The sequence below is a fragment of the Catharus ustulatus genome, chromosome 10 (genome assembly GCF_009819885.2).
Source record: "Catharus ustulatus isolate bCatUst1 chromosome 10, bCatUst1.pri.v2, whole genome shotgun sequence".
Taxonomy (NCBI): domain Eukaryota; kingdom Metazoa; phylum Chordata; class Aves; order Passeriformes; family Turdidae; genus Catharus; species Catharus ustulatus.
In genome coordinates, this window is record NC_046230.1 from 21,759,074 (window position 1) to 21,779,040 (window position 19,967).

The window sequence follows — 19,967 nt, forward strand, 5'->3', positions numbered from 1 at the left end:
CAGCTTTGCTGCATAACTTGCTCAGACTACAGGCACAGAATGCCAATTAAAACAGTATTTTGTACATCATGGCAGGCACAAAGCCATCAGGAAAACAGAATTTTTCCTTCACTCACAACCGCGTTATGATGAACCAGAATTCTTTTTCATTAGCACAAGGAAAAGATTCAGGTCTTACCTTTTATTTCTGTCCTCTATCTGCAAGATATAGACCATGTCATCAGCAGAGTGAAGCTTGGAGCTGCTGTCTCCCCACTTCAGCTTCAGGCTCTGAGGCCCTGCTGCAGCACACTCCAGCCGTGGAGGTAAGGGTGGTAATGGCCTGGTTTTTGCTTTAATAAAGTGGCTAAAAGGTCCAGCTCCAATTTCATTGACAGCCTGGATCCTGATCCTAAAATGAACAGCAAGAAGATGAATGTTAAATGAAGTGCCTTCACGAGGTTCTTGGTATAAACATGTCCCAAAGGACACGAGAGCCTTCTGGGGCTGATTGCTCCATCCCAGCACAGCTCCCAGGCTTTTTGTGGCAAACTGGGAGGTTCTGTTACCACTACAAGGATCATCCTGCTTAGACTGTAGGAGCTGCAGTGAGGATGTCAGAAATGCAGCAAGGCAGAGGGGAAGGTTTGGGTCTCAGGACCTGGTGACAGCCCCTTCAGCCCCAGGGACAAGGAGTAGCAGGACAAGCACAGCTGGAAAATGTGAAGTGCCCAACCACGAGTAAATAAAAAGCTAAAGTATGTTATGGTTGTCTAACAAGTATCATGGGTTAATTTGGGTGAAACCATTCAGGGAGAGCACTGGTGTCACTGCCATGAGACCCATCCCCAGGCTGGCAAACACCCTGAAGACCCAGAGCAGTGTTCTCTCAGTGTCTCACTCTATTTAAGCACAGGAAACTGCTGGGAGGAACTAATGAAGGTTAAATCCACAAACCTCCTACACTCTGCCACAAATTGCAGAAATGCTAACTACCAGTGAACTCTCCATTAGATCAAATTAATGCTGGACCCAAGTCACTCTCACAAGATGCACAAAAGATCTCAAGACATTTGAGGACATCAAGAAGAAAAGCAGACCACCTGCCTGGTCACAACAGTTTGAACTGGGAAACATTCTTAAGACTGAGCCAGTCTTCTAAATTCTATTTATTTCTTAAGATAATGACTCCTGCTTTCTGCTTTGTTAATTTTCTCTTACCTCTCTGCACCTTAGTCTAACACTGAGACACAGTCTCTGACTATGGTAATATCAACAGCCATAACAAAAATGGGAAAATTGCATTTCCAAACACTTTTGAGGACTGTGTAAATAGAAATATTGGTACAGATGAGTCTGGAAAGTCTGTTAAATCTAAGACTAAATACAAAACATCAGGATGGAGAAAACTAAGTTTAAGATAGCTCAGCCTAGTTTAGTTAGCTGGAGAGATGCCATTTACTTTGGAAATCCTGTGCACAGCAGGCTTGCCTTTTCTCATGGGTAAAGACTCCTTACCAGAACTGTCTTTGCTTGGCAAAGCTGCTTATTTTGACTGAAGAACATAAAGTGATGCAAGTTCACACAAACAATGTATGAAAAATTACTTTGCTTTGAACAGCAAGTTTTCAGCTCTACCATCAGGAAAAGAGTATGTAAAACAGATAGGGGGAAAAAACTCTCCAGAGAGTATTCCCCATTAGAAAAAAACCCCAAAACTGTATTTTCTGCTTTTCTAGAACATAAAAGGTTACATTGCTAATAAATATATTGCAAAATAATGATGTTTGATCTATTGATTAGTCAGCTAAAGCCACTGCACACTGAGAATGCAGAGTGTATACAGTCACATGCAAATGTCTGCTTAAAAAAACTGTTCATTGACCCAGCCATTAACAGGGGTAATGTATTGTTTGGTGTGGAGCTGCATTTTCCCTTTAACCTTCCTTCTGGCTTCAGGAAATGCATCCTGACCACCTTGTAACACTACATTCCTCCTCTTCCTCCCTAAGGGTGGATGGCACAAAGTTCTAGTGGGAGCCTCCTCTTCAACTGCTGCTTGCAAGCATTTGACATGGGCTGAACAAAAGGTTTTTCTAGTACCTGAAGAAGTGTAATTAATATAAGCATTGATCTTTCTTCATATTATGTTACTGTTTTGCTTCAGATTGAAGAGTCATTACATCAATATTTAATGGTATTTCCAATTAAAAAAACAAAGCCTGACTGGTATTACTTAAAGTCCCAGTAACAACAAAGCCTCTCCTCAAGCACTGTAACTTCAGCTGGTTTCCAACTGGCAGCTACCACACCTGAAAACAAGCAGTGAAAGGCATCTCTCTCCAATATCACACTTTTGAGATATGTGCATGCACAGAAACTTGACTTGTCTTGCTTTTGCCAGGTATTTGCACAAGGTAAAAATGTGTCCCTTCATTCATTTTTTTCTCGCTTTGCTGCACAGAGTTCTTGCTCCCCCCTTCTGACACACTCAAATATGCACACACACACTCCCCTTCTGACTGTGGAGCACAGTAAGACTGATGGACATTCTTAAGCCTTAAAATAGAGACAGGCATCTTTACAAATGAGTGATGACACTGGGACAGCAGGAATTGATTTATTCGACTCTAACGTGGCTGATGTGGCCACTCTTTTCTGCTGATTGCACCACCATAAAGCTCTGCAAATTGCCACTATCATTCCCAAGGCCTGAGCTTCATCAGGCACACACAAACAACTAATTTTGTGTTTCCTGCACATGGCAGCACAACCCAAAGCCAGGTGTCACCTCCCTCTGAACCCAGTAGTGCCTGTCCAGTGGGTATCAGTCCCAAGGAAGAGGAGAAGGAAGAAGGGAAACAGAAAAGGGAGAAAGGATCATGTGGAGAAGGTGGAGAGCACCTTGTACTGCCCCATCTCTGCTCCAGCTCAGGTGCTTTTAGTGTTTAGTGTTTTAGTCCCTGCCCCAGCCTGTGACAGTGAGCTTTTCCAGCTGGGTGGCACAGCAAGGGTGGGCAAGAGAACATCCACAATTAAGTGGAAACCAATTACTGTTTACAGAACTGGTACTGGCAAATATCAACTCTTTATTTTCATAAAAGTATAGTACAGACAAGTAGAAATATTTGCAGCAAAAGCACTTCCTGAACTCCTTTCAACTTTTCAACTAATGGTTTCTAAGTGAAAATACCCCAAACATCCTCTTGGGAAGAAAGATGGTTTAACAATCTGGCAATCACAATTTGACAAGTTTTTTTAAAATGTAAAGACTGTATTTAAGAATAGTGCCTAATTCTGTAGATCCTGGACCAATAATATTTGCATTCATTCTCACATTTTCCCACTAAAACTTTTAAACATTTAGAAAGAAAAACCATAAATCAGACTAGGCAAATTTGGAAACCACAAAATGATCTTCAACAGACCATTCTCTCTTAAAAGACTCTTGACCCAGGGAAATAAACACACTAAACAGGATGCTATTTTCAGATTGGTCACAAAATCCTTTGTATAGTATTCCAACAAACTGGAAAATCAACTTTTGAATTAATTTTAGAGTCTGACATGAGAAGACTTTGATTCCCTCGTTCCCATAAGAGGAATGCCACCAGTTGCAATGCACATGCCTGTGGAAACCTGTGGGAGTTAAAATGCCCTGGACTTCCAAAGGGGAGGGGAAGCAGCATCCTCCACCATCAGCAGCAGCCTGGACACCATGAACAGCAAGCACACACTGCCCCACAAATCCCACTCAAGACTCCTGGAAGAAGACTTAATTTACACTCTGAAATATATTTTGTTTTATAGCCTGTTTAAACTTGGCTAATTTGAGCATCCACATGAATTTTTCCCTTCATCTTGGATGACCTCTTACTTGAAATGTTTTAAAAGAACCAAAAATATTTATAGAATTTTTATTCCTAAACTAAATTAGGTGCTGCTATTAAAATTTAATAATGCTACTATATATTTCTGTACACTGTGTAACTTCAGAAGAGAAGAAACATTCTTAAAAATTGGAAGTTGTTTTGCAGTGAAGTATCTCAACAGCAGAACACAATTATCTATGGAATGTGTTAAGTGAAGCTTGGGAACAGAGTGTAATAGAAAATTGGTGTTTCTGTGACTGTTGAATTTTTATTTATTGTGGAATATTTATTAACTCACTCCTAGTTACATCAGTTCACAGAAAACTAGGCCAAGTATATTACCCTATAATCTGAGTTTCCAGAGCTTCATGGCTGTGTCAATAAAGCAGAGACTGCAGAACTCAGACATATTTCTGCAGCTGCTCAGCAGCCAGGATGTTTACACAGTGCTTTGGGGAGGCTTCTGCTCTCTGCAGCAGCAGAGCTGGGCTGTGTGTGAGCTGGAATCCTCCTGACTCAGCCCTGCCATGGCCATCTTCAGCTCCTCCTGCCTTAAATGCATTTTGGGATGGAAATCCTCATGGCATGCTGGTTGGATTTGCTGCTAAGACACAAAGCAACTTGTCAGCTTGGAGCCCATGTCTGCAGAGAGTTTGGAGTTTCTCCCCTGGGCTGCTCCTGTCATGGCCATTCCCACAGAGAAGCTGGAAGCAAAGCAGTGCCAGACCCAGGCCAGCAGCTCCAAGAGGGTGGACCCACATGGACAGGCTTTCACAATCCCTATCCAAAACAACTTACATCTCCAGTTTTGGACTTGCTGGATTCATAACAACCAAGATTTGCTTTCAATTTTGGTTTCCCACAACCAAAAACATTGACAGTGGAATTTCAACTCAAGTGAAACATATAAACCCTTTGCTGATCTACTTCAATTTTTGCTGAAACTTTGGCAAGGGAGTCCAGAGCCTCAAACCCAGTAGTACTTGGCTTGTTTAGGAAAAATATGTTCACTGTTTTTAAACACAGCATGGAATAAACACTTGAGAGGAGAAGAGTAAGTTGTGCTAAACAAAACTGACATGAAAAGAAGGTTGATGAATGGGGAAATGAAGAGAATGAGAAGTGATGTTCTGAGATACTGTTCTGATTCAGCCAGGGAGGGCAGAAAATGCAGCAATGTTCAGCACACAGCTTGATAATCCTGATCCTTAAGGATTTGTTTATCTGGACAGACATTCCCTGACCAAAGACAGGTGTCAAGATACGCTTGAAGAAGAAATATCAGTGAAGAAGTTGATCTAAACACTTTGACAAATCTATTTCTGATTAGCAAAATAATACTCCAAAGTATTGATGAGGTGGGTTTGCATCCAACTGCAGTCACTTTTCTTCCCTTACAGGAATGAGATGCAAGATTTGGGGTTTCTTTCTCTGAGTTTATTAAATGAAAGAGCTTTCCTACATTATTGCTTCTGATTTGCCATCCACTGGTCTGTGCTCTTCAAGTGGTTCTTTTTAGTAGGAACTTGGTCTTACAACAATATTTAGAACAGTTAATGCTTGTGGCTTTGGCTGTTTCATTTGGACCAGAGACAGGACAAATCCTAGACTAAAACTATGTAATTTAATATGGTGCTTCTTACAAAATAACGAAATAAGAATGAAAAAGTAAAAAAAAAACATCCCAATGTCCATTTTTAAACCTTGAAGAAGACATTTCCCTCAAGGAAGCTGTAGACAATCAAGAACCAGCTAAAAAAGAGACTGAAGTAAGACTCTGGTGAACAATTTAAATGGCACATTCTGTCTTGAGTGAGTTGCTCAAAGTTCCCTTTTCAGCTTTTTTGGGTCTTGGTTGAACAAACATTTGAGGAGAAACCAGGGAACATGAGTCTGCCCAAAAATGAGGAATTTCCACCAATCCATAGACAAAGTCTTCAACTTTATATGAATGATCTGTGAGCAAGCAATGTGTGCTCCTCACTTTAAATAACTTCTAGTGTATGAATTTGTATCCTTGCTACAACAAGTTCTCTTTTCTTGGATACAGGATAAAAATTGAATTATAAACTTATCATATACAACACCTGTAGGATTGTGACCTTGAATACAAAGTTTAGAAAAAAAGAAAAATGTTACAGCAAGTCTGTGACGTCTCTAATTTTACAACTCTGTGAAAAAAATTCAGCCTTTATTAGAACAGTACTTAAAATAGAATTTCTTTTGTCACATATTCTGTTGTATTGCTGTTTATTGCCTGCATGGAGCCATTTTTCTTTCTTAATTAGCAATTAAGGAGAAAACATTTAAGTCTGAACATTAAACTAATAAAATTTTGGCAATGCCACTTATCAATTTAGACTCTGATGCAATATAAATTGGTTTTAAATTCAGATCATCTTTTCATTAATCTCTATATACCAGAGACAAAAAATATCTGTAGATATACAAATAAAAGTTTGTTGTGTGAAAATTGCTAACCCTACTCAGGGATCAATAGCTTCATTTAATCCCTTGGAACAGTACTTTCAAGTAGCTGAAAAAATATGAGATGTGACACTAATTTTAATTATTTCTTATTTTTAAAATTTATTTTTAAATTTACTATTACCAGTGTAACCTTACCTTAGCAGAGTGACTCAAAAAGGAGAGGTCAGAGGTAACGCAAAGAGAGGAGAAAAAAGGAAGAAAAAACTACTAACTAGCGCAATGCATCTCATCAAGGAATGCTGGGGATTCCTGTGCTCCTAGGCTGGTTGTTTGAGCTGCTGGTTTGCATTTTAAGGCACTCCCATGCCCTGAGCACTCCCAGTGTGAAGCTGGGCTGTGTGGTGTGTCCCCAGCACTCACCGGTACGAGGTCTCGGGCAGCAAGCCCTCGATGACGTGACTCGTCACGTTGCCCACGGGGATGCTGAGCTCCCCCAGGTCGATGTTGTAGGATGTGATCTCAGCCCCGTTATTGCTTGGCTCTTCCCAGCTCAGTACAAGGCACACAGAGGGTGAGGGCTGGCAGGAACTCACGTGCTCGTCCTCCAGCACACACAGGGTGGAGACGGCATCAGGCACGGAGGCAGGGATTCTGCAGGTCACCAGCTCGCTGTAGGGTCCAGCTCCAGCCTGGTTAATGGCCTGGGGGAGAAAACAAAAAACATTCAGTGTTCTCCTTCACATGTGTATGGAGCTCAGAATGATGAAATGTGCAGCCTGGAAGAGTTGCATGAATTCTTCAGAGGATATGCACTGTTGGCTTCCTCTCTAGAGCATGACTCATACCTCTGCTATCCTAGGGATAAGTTCCTTTGTCACTCAGGAATGTCTCAAAAATACTGGAGAATATTTCTCTTTTCCCTAACAGATACTTAATAACCTTTTCATCAGTGGCAACCTTTGGTTAGCAAGGGAAAATGTCATAGTCATGCTGCCAGTGACAGGTAACATCAGCAAACTGGCTACCCAAAATTACGGAGCCATCCAGTACAAAGTCCCCAGTATGCAGGGTGGCCCAACAGATGCTTCATGCAAGCAAAAATATCCCTAAAGATAAGGGATATTTGGCTTGTTAATAAGTACCCTGGTTCCTAATTTGGAAAATGGATAACTAATTTCATGCTAAAAAGGTTCTGATATGAGAATATAGGACCTCAGCACAGCATTAAGCCTATGACTCAACATTTTCCCAGAATCACAGAACCATTAAAGTTGGAAAAGTCATAATTCACTACCAAACCACAACCAAAGCACACGGCTCAGTATCTCCCACAAAACAGAAGAGTAACAATTTATCAAGCTTCTCATCATAAATCCTAGATCCTGAATCCCAGGGGAAACCAAGTTTCAAAAGCTGGCCCCTTTCTGCTCATTAATTAGAGGCTGGTGTCTTTGCAAGCCCAACATTGCACAGTTGTACAGGCCTGGGGTTTTATCAGCTGATGCTCAGCCAGTGGCAAAAGCTGTACCCATTGCACTGGAATTGCCCAGGGAATGAGTGATGTTAGCTCCTCAGGATTATTATAAACTCAATCACAGAGCCATGCAGGCTGGAAGGGACTGGGGGACTCATCTCATCCAACCTGCTACTCCAGCCAGGGCCAGACAATGCACACCAGGCTGCTCAGGCTTTTCTCCAGCTGGGTCTTGAAAAAATTCCAGGTATTGCACAGCCCCTCTGGACCACTGCTAGATCCTTAATTGCCTGCACAGTGGTATTTTTTTCTTTATATCTCATCTGAACATCCTTATTTCAGCCAGGAGCAACACTGGATGCAGCATTCCAGGTTGGCAGGAATGGCATGCAATGGGCAGCATCCCCTTCCTGGACCTGCTTGCTGGGCTCCTCCTGACACAGCCCAGCATCCTGCCAGCACACAAAGCATAGGGAGAGCTTACAGAACATGGTACAGCAGAAACTACAGGAGTCCAGAAGGCACAGAACTCCAGAATCAGCTTTGATACTGCCCAGCACCCTTTACATTTGGAAAAGTTAGCCCAGAGTCTCCCATCAGGTGACAATTAATTAAAAAATCCAGGCTTACAATACTGCCAGCAGGACTCTGATGGCAATGACAGGACACATGAAACAATTGTTTGATTTCTGATCTATGCTTAACTGCAGTGAATAACTTATATTTCTGCTCTGCATAATGCAAACACAAAGCCATGTTCTGTTTTTCCAGGAGACGTTTTGTTCAATTGAAGAAAGAGATAATAAAGTTACATTTGTCAGCCTTTAAAAAGCCCTTCAAAACAAATCCTGCTCAGGGGAAATCTTCTATTTAGTGCAGTGCTCCTGGAGCTGTTAGAAGTGAGCCCTGTTTTGTGCTCTGCCAATGATATGATTTGTCTTGCCCCTAAACCAGTGTTTGGCCATTTGTATCTTGCTCCAAGCAATTGGTTGTCAGTGGTGTTTTTAAACTGTTTTATTGGACAATCTCATCACCATAACTGATGGGGCTTTGCTGCCTAGCTGCTTTCCCCTGCCACCCCCAAATGACACAATATTTCCCTTTGCAGAAGCAACTACTGTTTTCAGGAATATTCATTACAGGAAAAAAGTTGAGCAACAGTAAAGACAATTGTCTGCCCTGCAGTTAGATATGTCTGATTCCTCTTTTTTACTGGGTTACTGTAGATTGAGATAACAATACTGTGTGTCTATTAGAAGGCTGAATAAATGTGGCTAGGGGGATCTTTATTTTTAAAAAGGATTTTTTTTGGTTAAAGTTGGTAACAGATAAAATAAACTAAAATTTCTGACACTATTTAACTTCCTTTCTTTGTCTGTTATACCTACTTCATGGTGAGATTTTTGTGTAATTGTTTGGAAATTACAGTGTATCTTGTAAGAAATTCTTCTCCACATAATAGAGAGGATCAGATCCAGAGGATGAAGCTCCTTAGACAGTAATACCTGAGTCACTGATGGACTTCAATAAAATATCTTCTTGCTGTTGTGCCTTTCCTATAACTTCTACCCATGGATTAAATTATACTAGCTGCAGTAAAAACTGAGTAGACTCGTGCAACATTTTTGTGGCAGGTAGTTTGAAATAAGCACCCACTGGAAATCAAAGATGCCATACAGCTGGCTGTTTCCATTTTTAACACAAAATTCTCCTTGGGCTCCCCACAGCAGTGGTCTGAGAGTCTCCTCCCTGCCCAGCAGATGCTGAATGCTCTCCCTCTTGCAGAAACAAGAGGCACTTTCTGGCTCACACCTCCCAGCCACTCACACATTCCCTGGTTCTCCTTCCCCCACAGAGCCAGAGCAAGGCACAGACCAGCTCTGGCCAAGACACAAAATACATTTGAGTGCTCTTGGAGCTGTGGGGCCTGAGCTCTTGGGCTGCTGCCCAGCTCCTCCAAACCTTCTTCTCAAAAAAATGAAAAAAATTCAATATCCTGTTTAAAAAAAATAACTATAAGAAGGAAACACTGGACAGAAGCATGTTGTCCTTGATCAAAGAGATTACCCTGGGTGGTCCACATGTTACCAGCTGGGTGGGTATTTGGGTTGGATTAGTGGTGGTTCTGTCTTCACATGCAAATATACCTTGTGGAAGAGTATCTTAGGTAAAATATTTCTACTCTACTCCCAGTTGCTTTACCTTCCATTTATTTATCAGTAGACATAAAGGATGAAAAGTCCTGGGTTTTTTACTTCCATACAGATATACAAAATATATTTTAACTGCTACTTTTTACTGAAAATAATAGCAGATCAAAGAAAAAGAAATCATGTAGAGACTCTATATGAGATTCAATCTCACAAATCTGAGAGACAAAATGGCAAAGATGGGAACTCACTTTCTGGCAGGTACCATCCCCTGTACACACAGGAATTTACTCTGTTTTGCCTTACTTGATAAAATAAACAGATGCTGGAATTCATTATTTAAGCCAGGGAAATCTTCAATATCCAGTTGGGAGGTAGATATTATTACCTCTCCTTACAATGAAGAAAAGTGTTTTTTTTAATTTTCTAAACCATTACCATTTTGTTGTGGTGTCAGAGGGCAAGGTGGCTGTTACAAGCATCAGTCACCAAAAGTAACAAAACACAAGAGCAATTTTTCAGTGGCACATCAGTCTGCATTGCTTAAAATAAATGTGCATTCCTCTTGCCTTGCAGAACACATGACTTGAGAGGGGACTAATGATAAAAAGAAGAAGAGCAGTGGAAGGAAACTGAGTTTGGATCTCAAAGGGCAATGCATGCAGCCCTGCCATACCTGTAGCCTGCAGCAGTAATGCGCTGCTGCCAACAAGTCACTGACTTCAAAGCAGGTTTCTGTGCCACTATATGCAAGCTGTAGAGATTCCTCCTCTTCTCCCCACTCTAATCTGTATTCAGAGATGTCAGTACCAGAACATTCAGGACTCTGCAACACAAATATTTATGTGGTTCAGTTCAGAAATGAGCACTTCGGATGGCTGTGTTTCACTGGGGAAGGAATAAAGTACATGGAAAAAAAACCCCAACAACCACCCTTATTTTTAAATTAATACACCATTACTGCTGCAAATAGAAATGTACTGAGTTAATGTTCCCTGAGAGGTTACTGAAACAGGACAATTCTGCACAAAAATTACCTGATTGAAATTCAGAGAAATGAGTGCACGCAGTTACTTTGCTTTCCATCAGGACACTCAGGAATAAATTGTCTCTCCACTGGCTTGGCAGAAGCTCAACCGTGGAGAACATAAAAAAAGCATCAATCTAGTGCAGCCTAGCTGAGAGATCAAAATACAGCTCTGGAAGCACTGGCCTTGGAGCCTGAAGCAGCCACTCCTGTGCTAAGAACACCTCAGCAAGGGAGGAGCTGCTCTGAGTTTCTCTCTGGCAGTCACCCATCAGTCCCAGAATGGGACCTGGAGTGTGGATCCTGGCACATTCACACCCACAGTGACATTCCCATGGGATCACAGAACCATCAAATGGTTTGGGTTGAAAGGGACATTGAAGTTCACCTCATTCCACCCCCTGCCATGGGCAGGACACCTTCATCAGACCAGGCTGCTCCAAGCCCCATCCAGCCTGGCCTTGAACACTTCCAGGGATGGGGCAGCATCTCTGGGCAAACTCTTCTAGTGTCTCACCACCTTCACAATACAGAATTTCTTCCCAATATCTAATAAAAATCTGTCCACTTCCACATATCCCCAGCAACCCTTTATTTAGAGAAACACAAATTCAATGCCTGAATGTGCTGGAGATGAGCCAATACAGGCAAAACAGCACAGCTCCCAAACCTAAATAATTAGTGTTTTTAACAGAACTACCTAGAGCTGTACTGAGTGGCCTGAAGCAGCCCAGGGAAGCTCTGCTCTGCCTGAAGTGTGGCCTACAAGGACTTTGTGAATTTGACAGGCAAGATGTAATTTCCAGTGCAAGGATCCAGAGCCTTGCTGCACACCACAGCAACAACCCAGCACAGGCCACAGGGGCTCCTCTGGCTCTGCCTCAGAGCTTCCAGCTGCTTGAGCAGGAACATTCAGAGCTCCTGAGCCAGAATGCAGAACAATGTGTAAAAAAAAGCACCATAATAGGCACCACAGTGTGCTCTCTAGCCACACTTCACAGTGCTTCACTGTTTTTCCTTCTTATTCAGATCAGCCAAAAAATGACACTCTTTAAGAAAACATAACCACTGCAAACCACTGCTTCATTTTTAGCTAGAATAAACAAATATATCCTTCAAATAAATAGAGAACCTACCAGAACCACTGCTTCATGGCAGGGGAGAGCAAATCCCTGACCATTACAGGCAACATTTGAATGTTCCATGCAATTTTTAGTTGCAAAATATATTAATAGCCCCAAACTGCACCAAATACACCTGTTTGTTATGAAATTAAATGCAGATTATGGTTGCATCTAGATATGTTGTTAACACAATTTATTTGAGCATCTTGTGAATGTCAGTGACTTCTTTCTCAACAGGGGCATTGTTTTGGGGAGGGCTGGAATGGCTGCTAGACTTTCACTGAAAGCCTGTGGCAGAACTCCAGCCCCACTGAACCACATCACAGTATTATTTATTTTTATACCATTATTTATGGTAACATCCTTTCTTTTCTGCCTTAATTAGACATTTTTTTCTTTAATGGCAGCAATCATCCCCATAACACTTCAGCTAAAAAGGATATTGAGCCCAATGCCCAAGATGCTGGAGAATGAAGAAGGAATGCACACAAACTAAAATAAAAGTAAATATTTGGGGAAGAGACAAACAGTTTTTGAGGGGGAAAAAGCCCTACATTGTAAGCATTTATGGAGAGTTAATTTCATATCAGAGACTCCAGTTTCAGCCAAAATCAAATATTTGTCTTCATAATTCCAACTGTGAACATGCTGATGTACTTGCAGAGAACACTTCTATCATCTGATGCCAGTGCAGGATGCCTTGTGTCTGAATCCTGGCCTGGAAGACTCCTGACCAAGTTTGTTAGTTCTTCAGAGCAAAGTAGAGAAGATGACTTTCTACAATAAAATAGTTTCTACACAGGGTTTCCTTACACAAAAAGCTCCAGACCAGTAAACAGCTCTTAGGTTCACCTTTGAGCTCTGTTCTGGTTTGGGTATCAAACCAGCAGGGAGCTGACTTAGTGACTCACCTCCCAGCTGACCAGGACTCGTGTGTCTGACAGGAAGGACAGGGAAGGTGCTCTGCACTGGCCTGGGGGTCCTGCTGCTGTGGTCACCTCCGTCGCCTCCGAATACGGCCCGTACTGCAGGGGAACAAGCCATTGTTATCATTATTATTATTATTATACAGGTGTACACCCATCTCAAAGCCCTCAAGGACTTTCCAAGAACAGCATGTGAACTTTTTCAGAGCACTAAACTTTCTCAAAGACAGACTGGGCTTGCAATACCCAGCACCAAACACCAGAGCTCAGGAGGAGCCCACACAAATGACTCAGAGCTGAAGTGTGAGGTGGGCTCAGGAGCAAGCAGAGAGCATGTACATCCTTTGAGCATCCTCCTGTGTGGCAGCAAGTGTTCATGAAAGCAGAAACCACCTCCAATTTGCCCAAAGGTGAGAATGAGCACACAGTAACTGAGGAACAGTTTGTGTCCCTCTGCCTTACCTCAGCACAGTGTGTTCACGTATCATAACCAGCTTCTCATGGACACAAAGAGAAGCACAGCAAGGGCAAAGCACAGCTTGGAGTTCTCACTTCCAGCTTCTTTTACATAAAATGCCTGCCCCAAGTTCCTTGTAAGAGGACAGGATGTGCTGGAGGCCCAGCTTGGTACAAGGTGCAGGGATGTGCTGCACACACGTTCTGGATGCTCCGCTCCACGGGCAGCTCAGCTCAGACAAATCCTGAGCCCGTGGCAGGAGAATAATTTAAATGCAGATTAGCCAAAAAAAAAAAAAAAAAGCCAATTTTCAGCAGTCTGGGAACCTGGCTTCAGCCAGAAGTGTGAGGACAGGAGATAGCACTGAAACAGCTTTTCTGAGGCCTCCTGAGTGGAAAAGTGAAGTTTGCTCAGTGCATCCCCAAGTTAATTAGAAATCGTTCTCCAGAACAAAGGAGCTTCACTTGGAAGCAATTAGAGGAAAACCACTGATATTTACTTATTTTGTAATGAATACTAGTGAGCATGAAAAAAATGAGCCACTACAAAAAGGCCAAATGACACAAATTATGAACCTCAGAAAATTTCTCATCAGATATGACAAGATCTGCCATCAAAGAAAGGCCAATACTGATTGCTTTGTCTTACAAAGAATGCACTTGTCAAAAAAGGCATTTACAAACTTCTGCTGTTTTTGAGGAAGAATCTGGTAAAGGACATCCTCCCCTATTTTGCATCTGGTAGAAAAACCCAGCCAAACCAGAACCAACCCCCTCAATTAACAAAGGGTGGAACCAGAAATGCTTTGCAACTGTTCTGCCAAAAAAAAGGATAAAAAAAAAAGGCAAGATATCACATATTCAAAGCTACCAGGCAGGCAATGGCTCTCACTCCAGTAAGCAAATCTAATCTTTCCATGTGCATTTAATTAATTTTTCACAAAAACAAAACAGTAGGTATTTTTATGACAAAACACATAACAGTCTTGCAGATTTTTCTAATACCCAAGTTCAGTTTTAACACAACTTCTCTCTGTAGGTGAGCAACTTTAAACCATTGTGTTATGTTTGTCATCAAGACTTCCTGGGGAGAAACACATCAATGCATGTAGTTTAGCTGGGACTTTATGTAATACCACTAGAATGACACAAAGGCAAGCATAATCAACCCAAACCTCAATGAAAAAGATCTTTCTGCAGGTCTCCCTGGACATCAGACAGAATTTCTGATGTATTTGGGAAGGAACTTCTTCCAAGGAAATAATTTAATAAAAAAATCTCATCAAATCTATAAAGCACACTTTTTTTTAAAAAAATTGAAACAAAAAAAATCACCAAGAATGTGAGTTTTTCTCAAAACATACCACCTGGGTGAAACTGCAGTTCTTGGTTTTACACACTTCAGATTTAAAACAAAAAGAAGGAAATGAACAGAATGAGGATAAACAGTCCTCCCTACAAGCTATGACTTCCAGCAGGGATTTTGCACATTTGGGAGCAGCTGATTCTCAAATCGCATCAGCACCCGAAATCTCCTTTTAGAAGAGACCCAGGTCTAAAACTGCAGCTCTTCCTCTGATGTTCCTCTCAAGCATTTACCATGAGGTTTTTCTTTTGCCCATCTCCCCCTGGCCCCCTGGCAAGCAGCAGGGAGAGCCCCCAGCCCCGAGGGGCCGGGCAGCGCACGTACCCCGCCGTCGTTGAGGGCGCGCACGCGGAAGCTGTAGCTGGCGCCGGGGAGGAGGCTGCTCACGGTGCACTCCAGCTCAGGACCATGGTACACCTCAGAAACCTCTTCCTCAGGGGCTGTCATCTCCACACTGTACTCAGAGACAGGGCAGCCACTCTCTGACTGAGGGGCATCTAAAAGAAATTGTGTAAATTCATTAGCGACATTTGGGCGCATGCAGGGAGAGCCATTTACTTCACATACCATAAAACTGTGTATACATATACACACACCTATCTCTCTTCTGTTTCACCTTTGTTTTTGCCCATGAAAACAAAGTATTTGATAATAACTGCATGTTACATTACAAGCCAGTACCACAGAATCAAAATGCCTGGGGATCAGAGAAACAGCAGCCACCAAAATGCTTCCAGAAAGCATTTGGGTGAATTTTTATACTGGTGTTGAAATATGTTTGACAGTTAGAAATTTCACTTATCCAGATTTGGCTTAACAAATGATGCTACAAAAAAAACTTGGATGTTGCAAGATTATCACTGTAAAGAAAACATTCTGTTGGAAACTTTCATGTGTCTTGTATTCTGAAAAATGTGAATTTTTTGACAATTTAGTGCCATGACTGTAGTCCAACATCTTTGCAAAATAACAGGGGTCCAATAGATTACATGTGTTATACTGTGGATGAGGATTTAAATGCCACCCAAACCCTTCAATATGTTCCAACTCAAATTTTTGAAAGAAGTTATACATTAGAAATACCAAAACGCTTCTGCCAAGCCAATATTGCAAAGGAATAAAAAAGGAGATTTTGAGTCACACTGTGTTTTTGAAATAAAAGGATAGATATTTTAATGAAGCTGATATTTAATAACCCTGAGAAGGACAGGGCTAAAAAAAATGAAATGGGAGCAGAATGTAAGACCTAAAGTACAGCTGAGCTCAGAAATCCAACCTGATGAGAAGCTGAACTTCAGACTTGCTCAGACTCCACTGGGCTTTGCTGTGCACTTCCCAGAGAACAGGACACAAGTAGCAGAAACAAAGGCTCAAGGCTCAAAGCTTTAGAGCAGCAGGATGCTGCACTGGCTTACCCCACTGCAGCTGCACCTCCCGGTGCCTTGGTTTGCCCAGGAGCCGCGGCGGGCGGCAGGGACCCGGCGCCACGCTCAGCGTACGGACAGGTAAACTCTCAGAGCACTGCAGGAGAACAGGACCAGAGCTCAGTCACCCTCTGCTGTCACCAGGGGTCAGCCACCCCTCTGGTACCAACACAGCTCAGTCACCCTCTGTTATGATCACAGCTCAGCAACCCCTCTGGAACAGCCACCACCTTTCAAAGTGAGTCACAGCTACACAGTAGCACAGGAAATTGTTTTCTACACCCACCACTTCATGGAAATTTATATGAACATTAAAGGAGAGGAGATGCTATCAAACATGTTAGTACAAATGCAATTAATAGAATTCCTTCATTAGCATTCTCAATACTGGGCTCTCTGTTTTAATTTTCCTTGGATTTAAAATAATGTCAAGGCCTAAAGTACTCAATCTTAAATGAGAAAAAATATATCAAAGCAGGAGGATTAAGTGTAGAAATACTGAAGTGAATTTAAATCAAAGAGGGGAATTACAGGAATTGGGGTCTGAAAAAAGGAACCCAGAAACTTAAAAGATTCAGTCATGTGAAAGACAACTGTTACAACAAACTATCTCCTTCTGCTCTCCAGTCAATACAGGGTCAAGCACATGAGAGTCCATGGCCTTTTTCAAGCAAGTGGCCACATCAGATAAACATGCAATGTAAATATAAACAACTACATATTGGTTTGGAGGAAACCAAATGCCACAAAATTGCAGCTTGCTGAAAAGAAAATTATGTACACATAGAAATCTAAAATTCAGCAACTTGCAGCATGAGATCAACTGCAATCAGTGTAGTTTTACTACAGGGAAAACATTTCCCTTCTTTTGAAAGAAGTAGTATTTTAACAAAATTAGGAGATAAATCTCAGAAAAAATATCAATCCAATGGCCCTTATTTTTAGATAATACCCACCTGACTGTGTCCACCAGTGCTGATACAGCATGCCCGGAGTTTATACAAAGTGCCTGGTTTCAAGTGAGTACAGGTGTATTCTGTAGCTGAGCCACTGTAGGCCACTTCCCACTGATTTGCTAAAAAAAAATAAATATATATATCCAAGTTTAAAGAAGGGGAAAGCAACACATTTAGGAGTGTCTAGAAGAAAGGAAAATCTTCAGTGTGGTCTTCCACACATGACCTGTTTCAGGAAAACCATTAGTATCACTGTGAATGGTATTTCCCTCTTGAAGACTTAATACATAGACATACATGCAAATACATTTACTTACAAATAGAAATAAATATGAGTACTATATATAATGTATAAATGTGCAAATATGTGCACACAAATATAAATAAAAATATTTCTAGATTTAGCCATATAACCTAAAATTCTGTAATTACTAGTAAAAAGAAGATACCTAAAAAACCCACTACAAAACCTTTCCAAAATCCAACCCCAGCTCACCCAGAAAACCTGCAAAGTATGTAACTCTGTTTCAGTCACATTATTAGGGCATTAATGATAATAACAATAATAACCTAAAGAGCCAGGACTTCCATATAGTAGCCACAGCGTTTTGAAATTGAGACAACTCAAGTTTACCTTCTGGACTTCCTTGAGAAATCTCCAGCAGATACTTTAGGATTTCTGAGCCACCATTATCCTGTGGAGGATCTGAAAAAATAAGACAAGAATAGGAGTGAAAGATAAAACAATTATCAAACCTGTTTCTGACCCAGCTCCTTCTCCACAAACTCCTCCACATGAACCACACCAGGTTATGTGCAGCAGAAGTGGGTGACAGATGTTATTTCTCAGCATGAATCAAACTAAGGCTGCTGGATAATGATGATCCAAAACAAAATGTATGGAGAAAAAGCTGTGTGAAGGTTTGCTCCATTAATAAAGGAAGAAGCTGGAATGAAGCTGCAAGGGGACATGAAATGGAGAGTGAAAACCTGAAGATGTGCTTGGGTAAGAGTTAATCAAAACCAAAACATTTTTGTTTCTGAATATACAAGAGTCTCCACACACCTTTTAGGATATTAAAAAAAATTAAGCTGTCAAGTTCTCCAAACACATTCAACTTTGGTCTGAGAAGGAACACGAAAAAAAAAAAAAAAAAAGCAAGCTCTGCTGCAGCAATGTGAGCTGCCTTACCCCACTTCACACTAAAGCCATGAGATGTTACTGGCCCCTTGATCACGGGTCTGGTTGGAGGTCCTGGCCTGTCTGGGCTGGTTGTGCAGACCAACACTTCACTGGGAGAACTCTTCCCTTCCACGTTGGAAGCAAACAGCTGAAACAAAACCACAATGAGTTTGCCCTTGCTCACTGCAACTGCTTTTCTGGTAGGTCTGCATCACACTTCTTTCAGTAATTGCACAAATGTCACCAAACTGGAAGGTTTGTCACATCCCAAAGTGTGTGGGATTGTAATAACAGATATTAGATTGTCATTATGTTTCTTTACAAACCACAGTGATTTCTTCCCCTCCTTCCATCAGCAATAGATCATGACATGTTTAAGACAGAAGCAGTGCTGGTTTTCCCTTTCAAGAAAAAGTCACTTTTTAAAAATAACTGTGTCAACTTGCAGTATTTTTCTCATAAAAGAAAAATAAGAGGACTGTAATAATAACTTTGCTATTTTTGTTTTGGAGGTATTTCTAACTGCTATTTACAACAAAGTCATTCAGAGTATCAGTAATCACACAATTAAAAGTCAGACCAAAGTTGTACCTGTAGCCAATGACATCAGCCTACAACTTGTTCTGATATCATTGCAGTTTTGTAAAATCCATGTTTAATTTGAAAGCAGGGCTGCAATGAAGCACAAATGGTCCCCTTTCACCAGACACAGCACCCTTCACAACACTAAGCTAAAAGGCATCATCTCAGAGTGACAACACAAAAACTTCCCAATTCTTTGGGTAGTTCAGGCAACTTCACAAGGTGTCCTGTCCCACAGAGCAATGGGAGCAATGCAGGACCACCTCACACCCTGAGCTACACTTTTACAATACCCTCCCACATGGTACTGAGAACTGTGATTGTTCCCCCAAGTCTGAGCAACAGTACCTCCTGTGTGATAAAAGCAGAAATACAACTAAGACTTTAATCTATCAGGTCACAGTATAAAACAAATTTGTATTTGATGACTCAGTTTTGGAGGGAGCACTAAAGGACCCCTGTAGTGCCTGGAAAAAAACTAAAACAGAAAACACTTCATAATAACAAGAGGAAAAAGACTTTACCCTGAATTTATACTGTGTGCTTCTTCTGAGATTCTTCACAGTACAGGCTTGCTCCTCTCCAGTGTACTTTGGGTGAAACACACTATCCTATAAAAATACAAAAATAAACAAATTCCCATAACTGATGAGTCTGAAAAAGTGTTCCCTGTGTTAGTCTGTACCTACAAAATTATAGCAAAGGGGCTGAATGCTTTAAAAAAACAAACAAGAAAAACAAACATATAATATATCTAATAATATTATTACTACTACTACTTTTAAACTGCAAGGCCATAATACTTTTTCTTTAGAAGAAACATGCTGCAGCTGCCCTGAATAATGTAATTTTGCTGCAAAACAAGCACAAAACCAATTGTGGCAGTTTAACCTGCTGCAGAACTGGAAGTGACAGATGACAGAACACAAGCCCACCAAGGAGCAGGCAGGAGGACATGGCAGACTGACACAGCTAAGGACAAGCTGCCCTGTATCTCACAGAATCCTGTGTGGCTTTG

At 41.3% G+C, this 19,967-nt stretch overlaps 1 protein-coding gene across 1 annotated transcript in view; it reads right to left on the bottom strand.

The window, feature by feature from the left end:
• The window catches only part of FNDC3B (fibronectin type III domain containing 3B), a 182,380-nt gene that overhangs the window by 22,511 nt on the left and 139,902 nt on the right, over window positions 1–19,967 (bottom strand). Inside the window, exons 14-23 of the mRNA XM_033069139.1 lie at window positions 19,474–19,560; window positions 18,377–18,515; window positions 17,819–17,890; window positions 17,185–17,303; window positions 16,220–16,325; window positions 15,129–15,301; window positions 12,968–13,081; window positions 10,582–10,731; window positions 6,702–6,982; window positions 179–391 (exon numbers count right to left, since the gene is read on the bottom strand). Coding sequence (XP_032925030.1) covers window positions 179–391; window positions 6,702–6,982; window positions 10,582–10,731; window positions 12,968–13,081; window positions 15,129–15,301; window positions 16,220–16,325; window positions 17,185–17,303; window positions 17,819–17,890; window positions 18,377–18,515; window positions 19,474–19,560 — 1,454 coding nt within the window. The remainder of the gene's footprint in view (window positions 1–178; window positions 392–6,701; window positions 6,983–10,581; window positions 10,732–12,967; window positions 13,082–15,128; window positions 15,302–16,219; window positions 16,326–17,184; window positions 17,304–17,818; window positions 17,891–18,376; window positions 18,516–19,473; window positions 19,561–19,967) is intronic.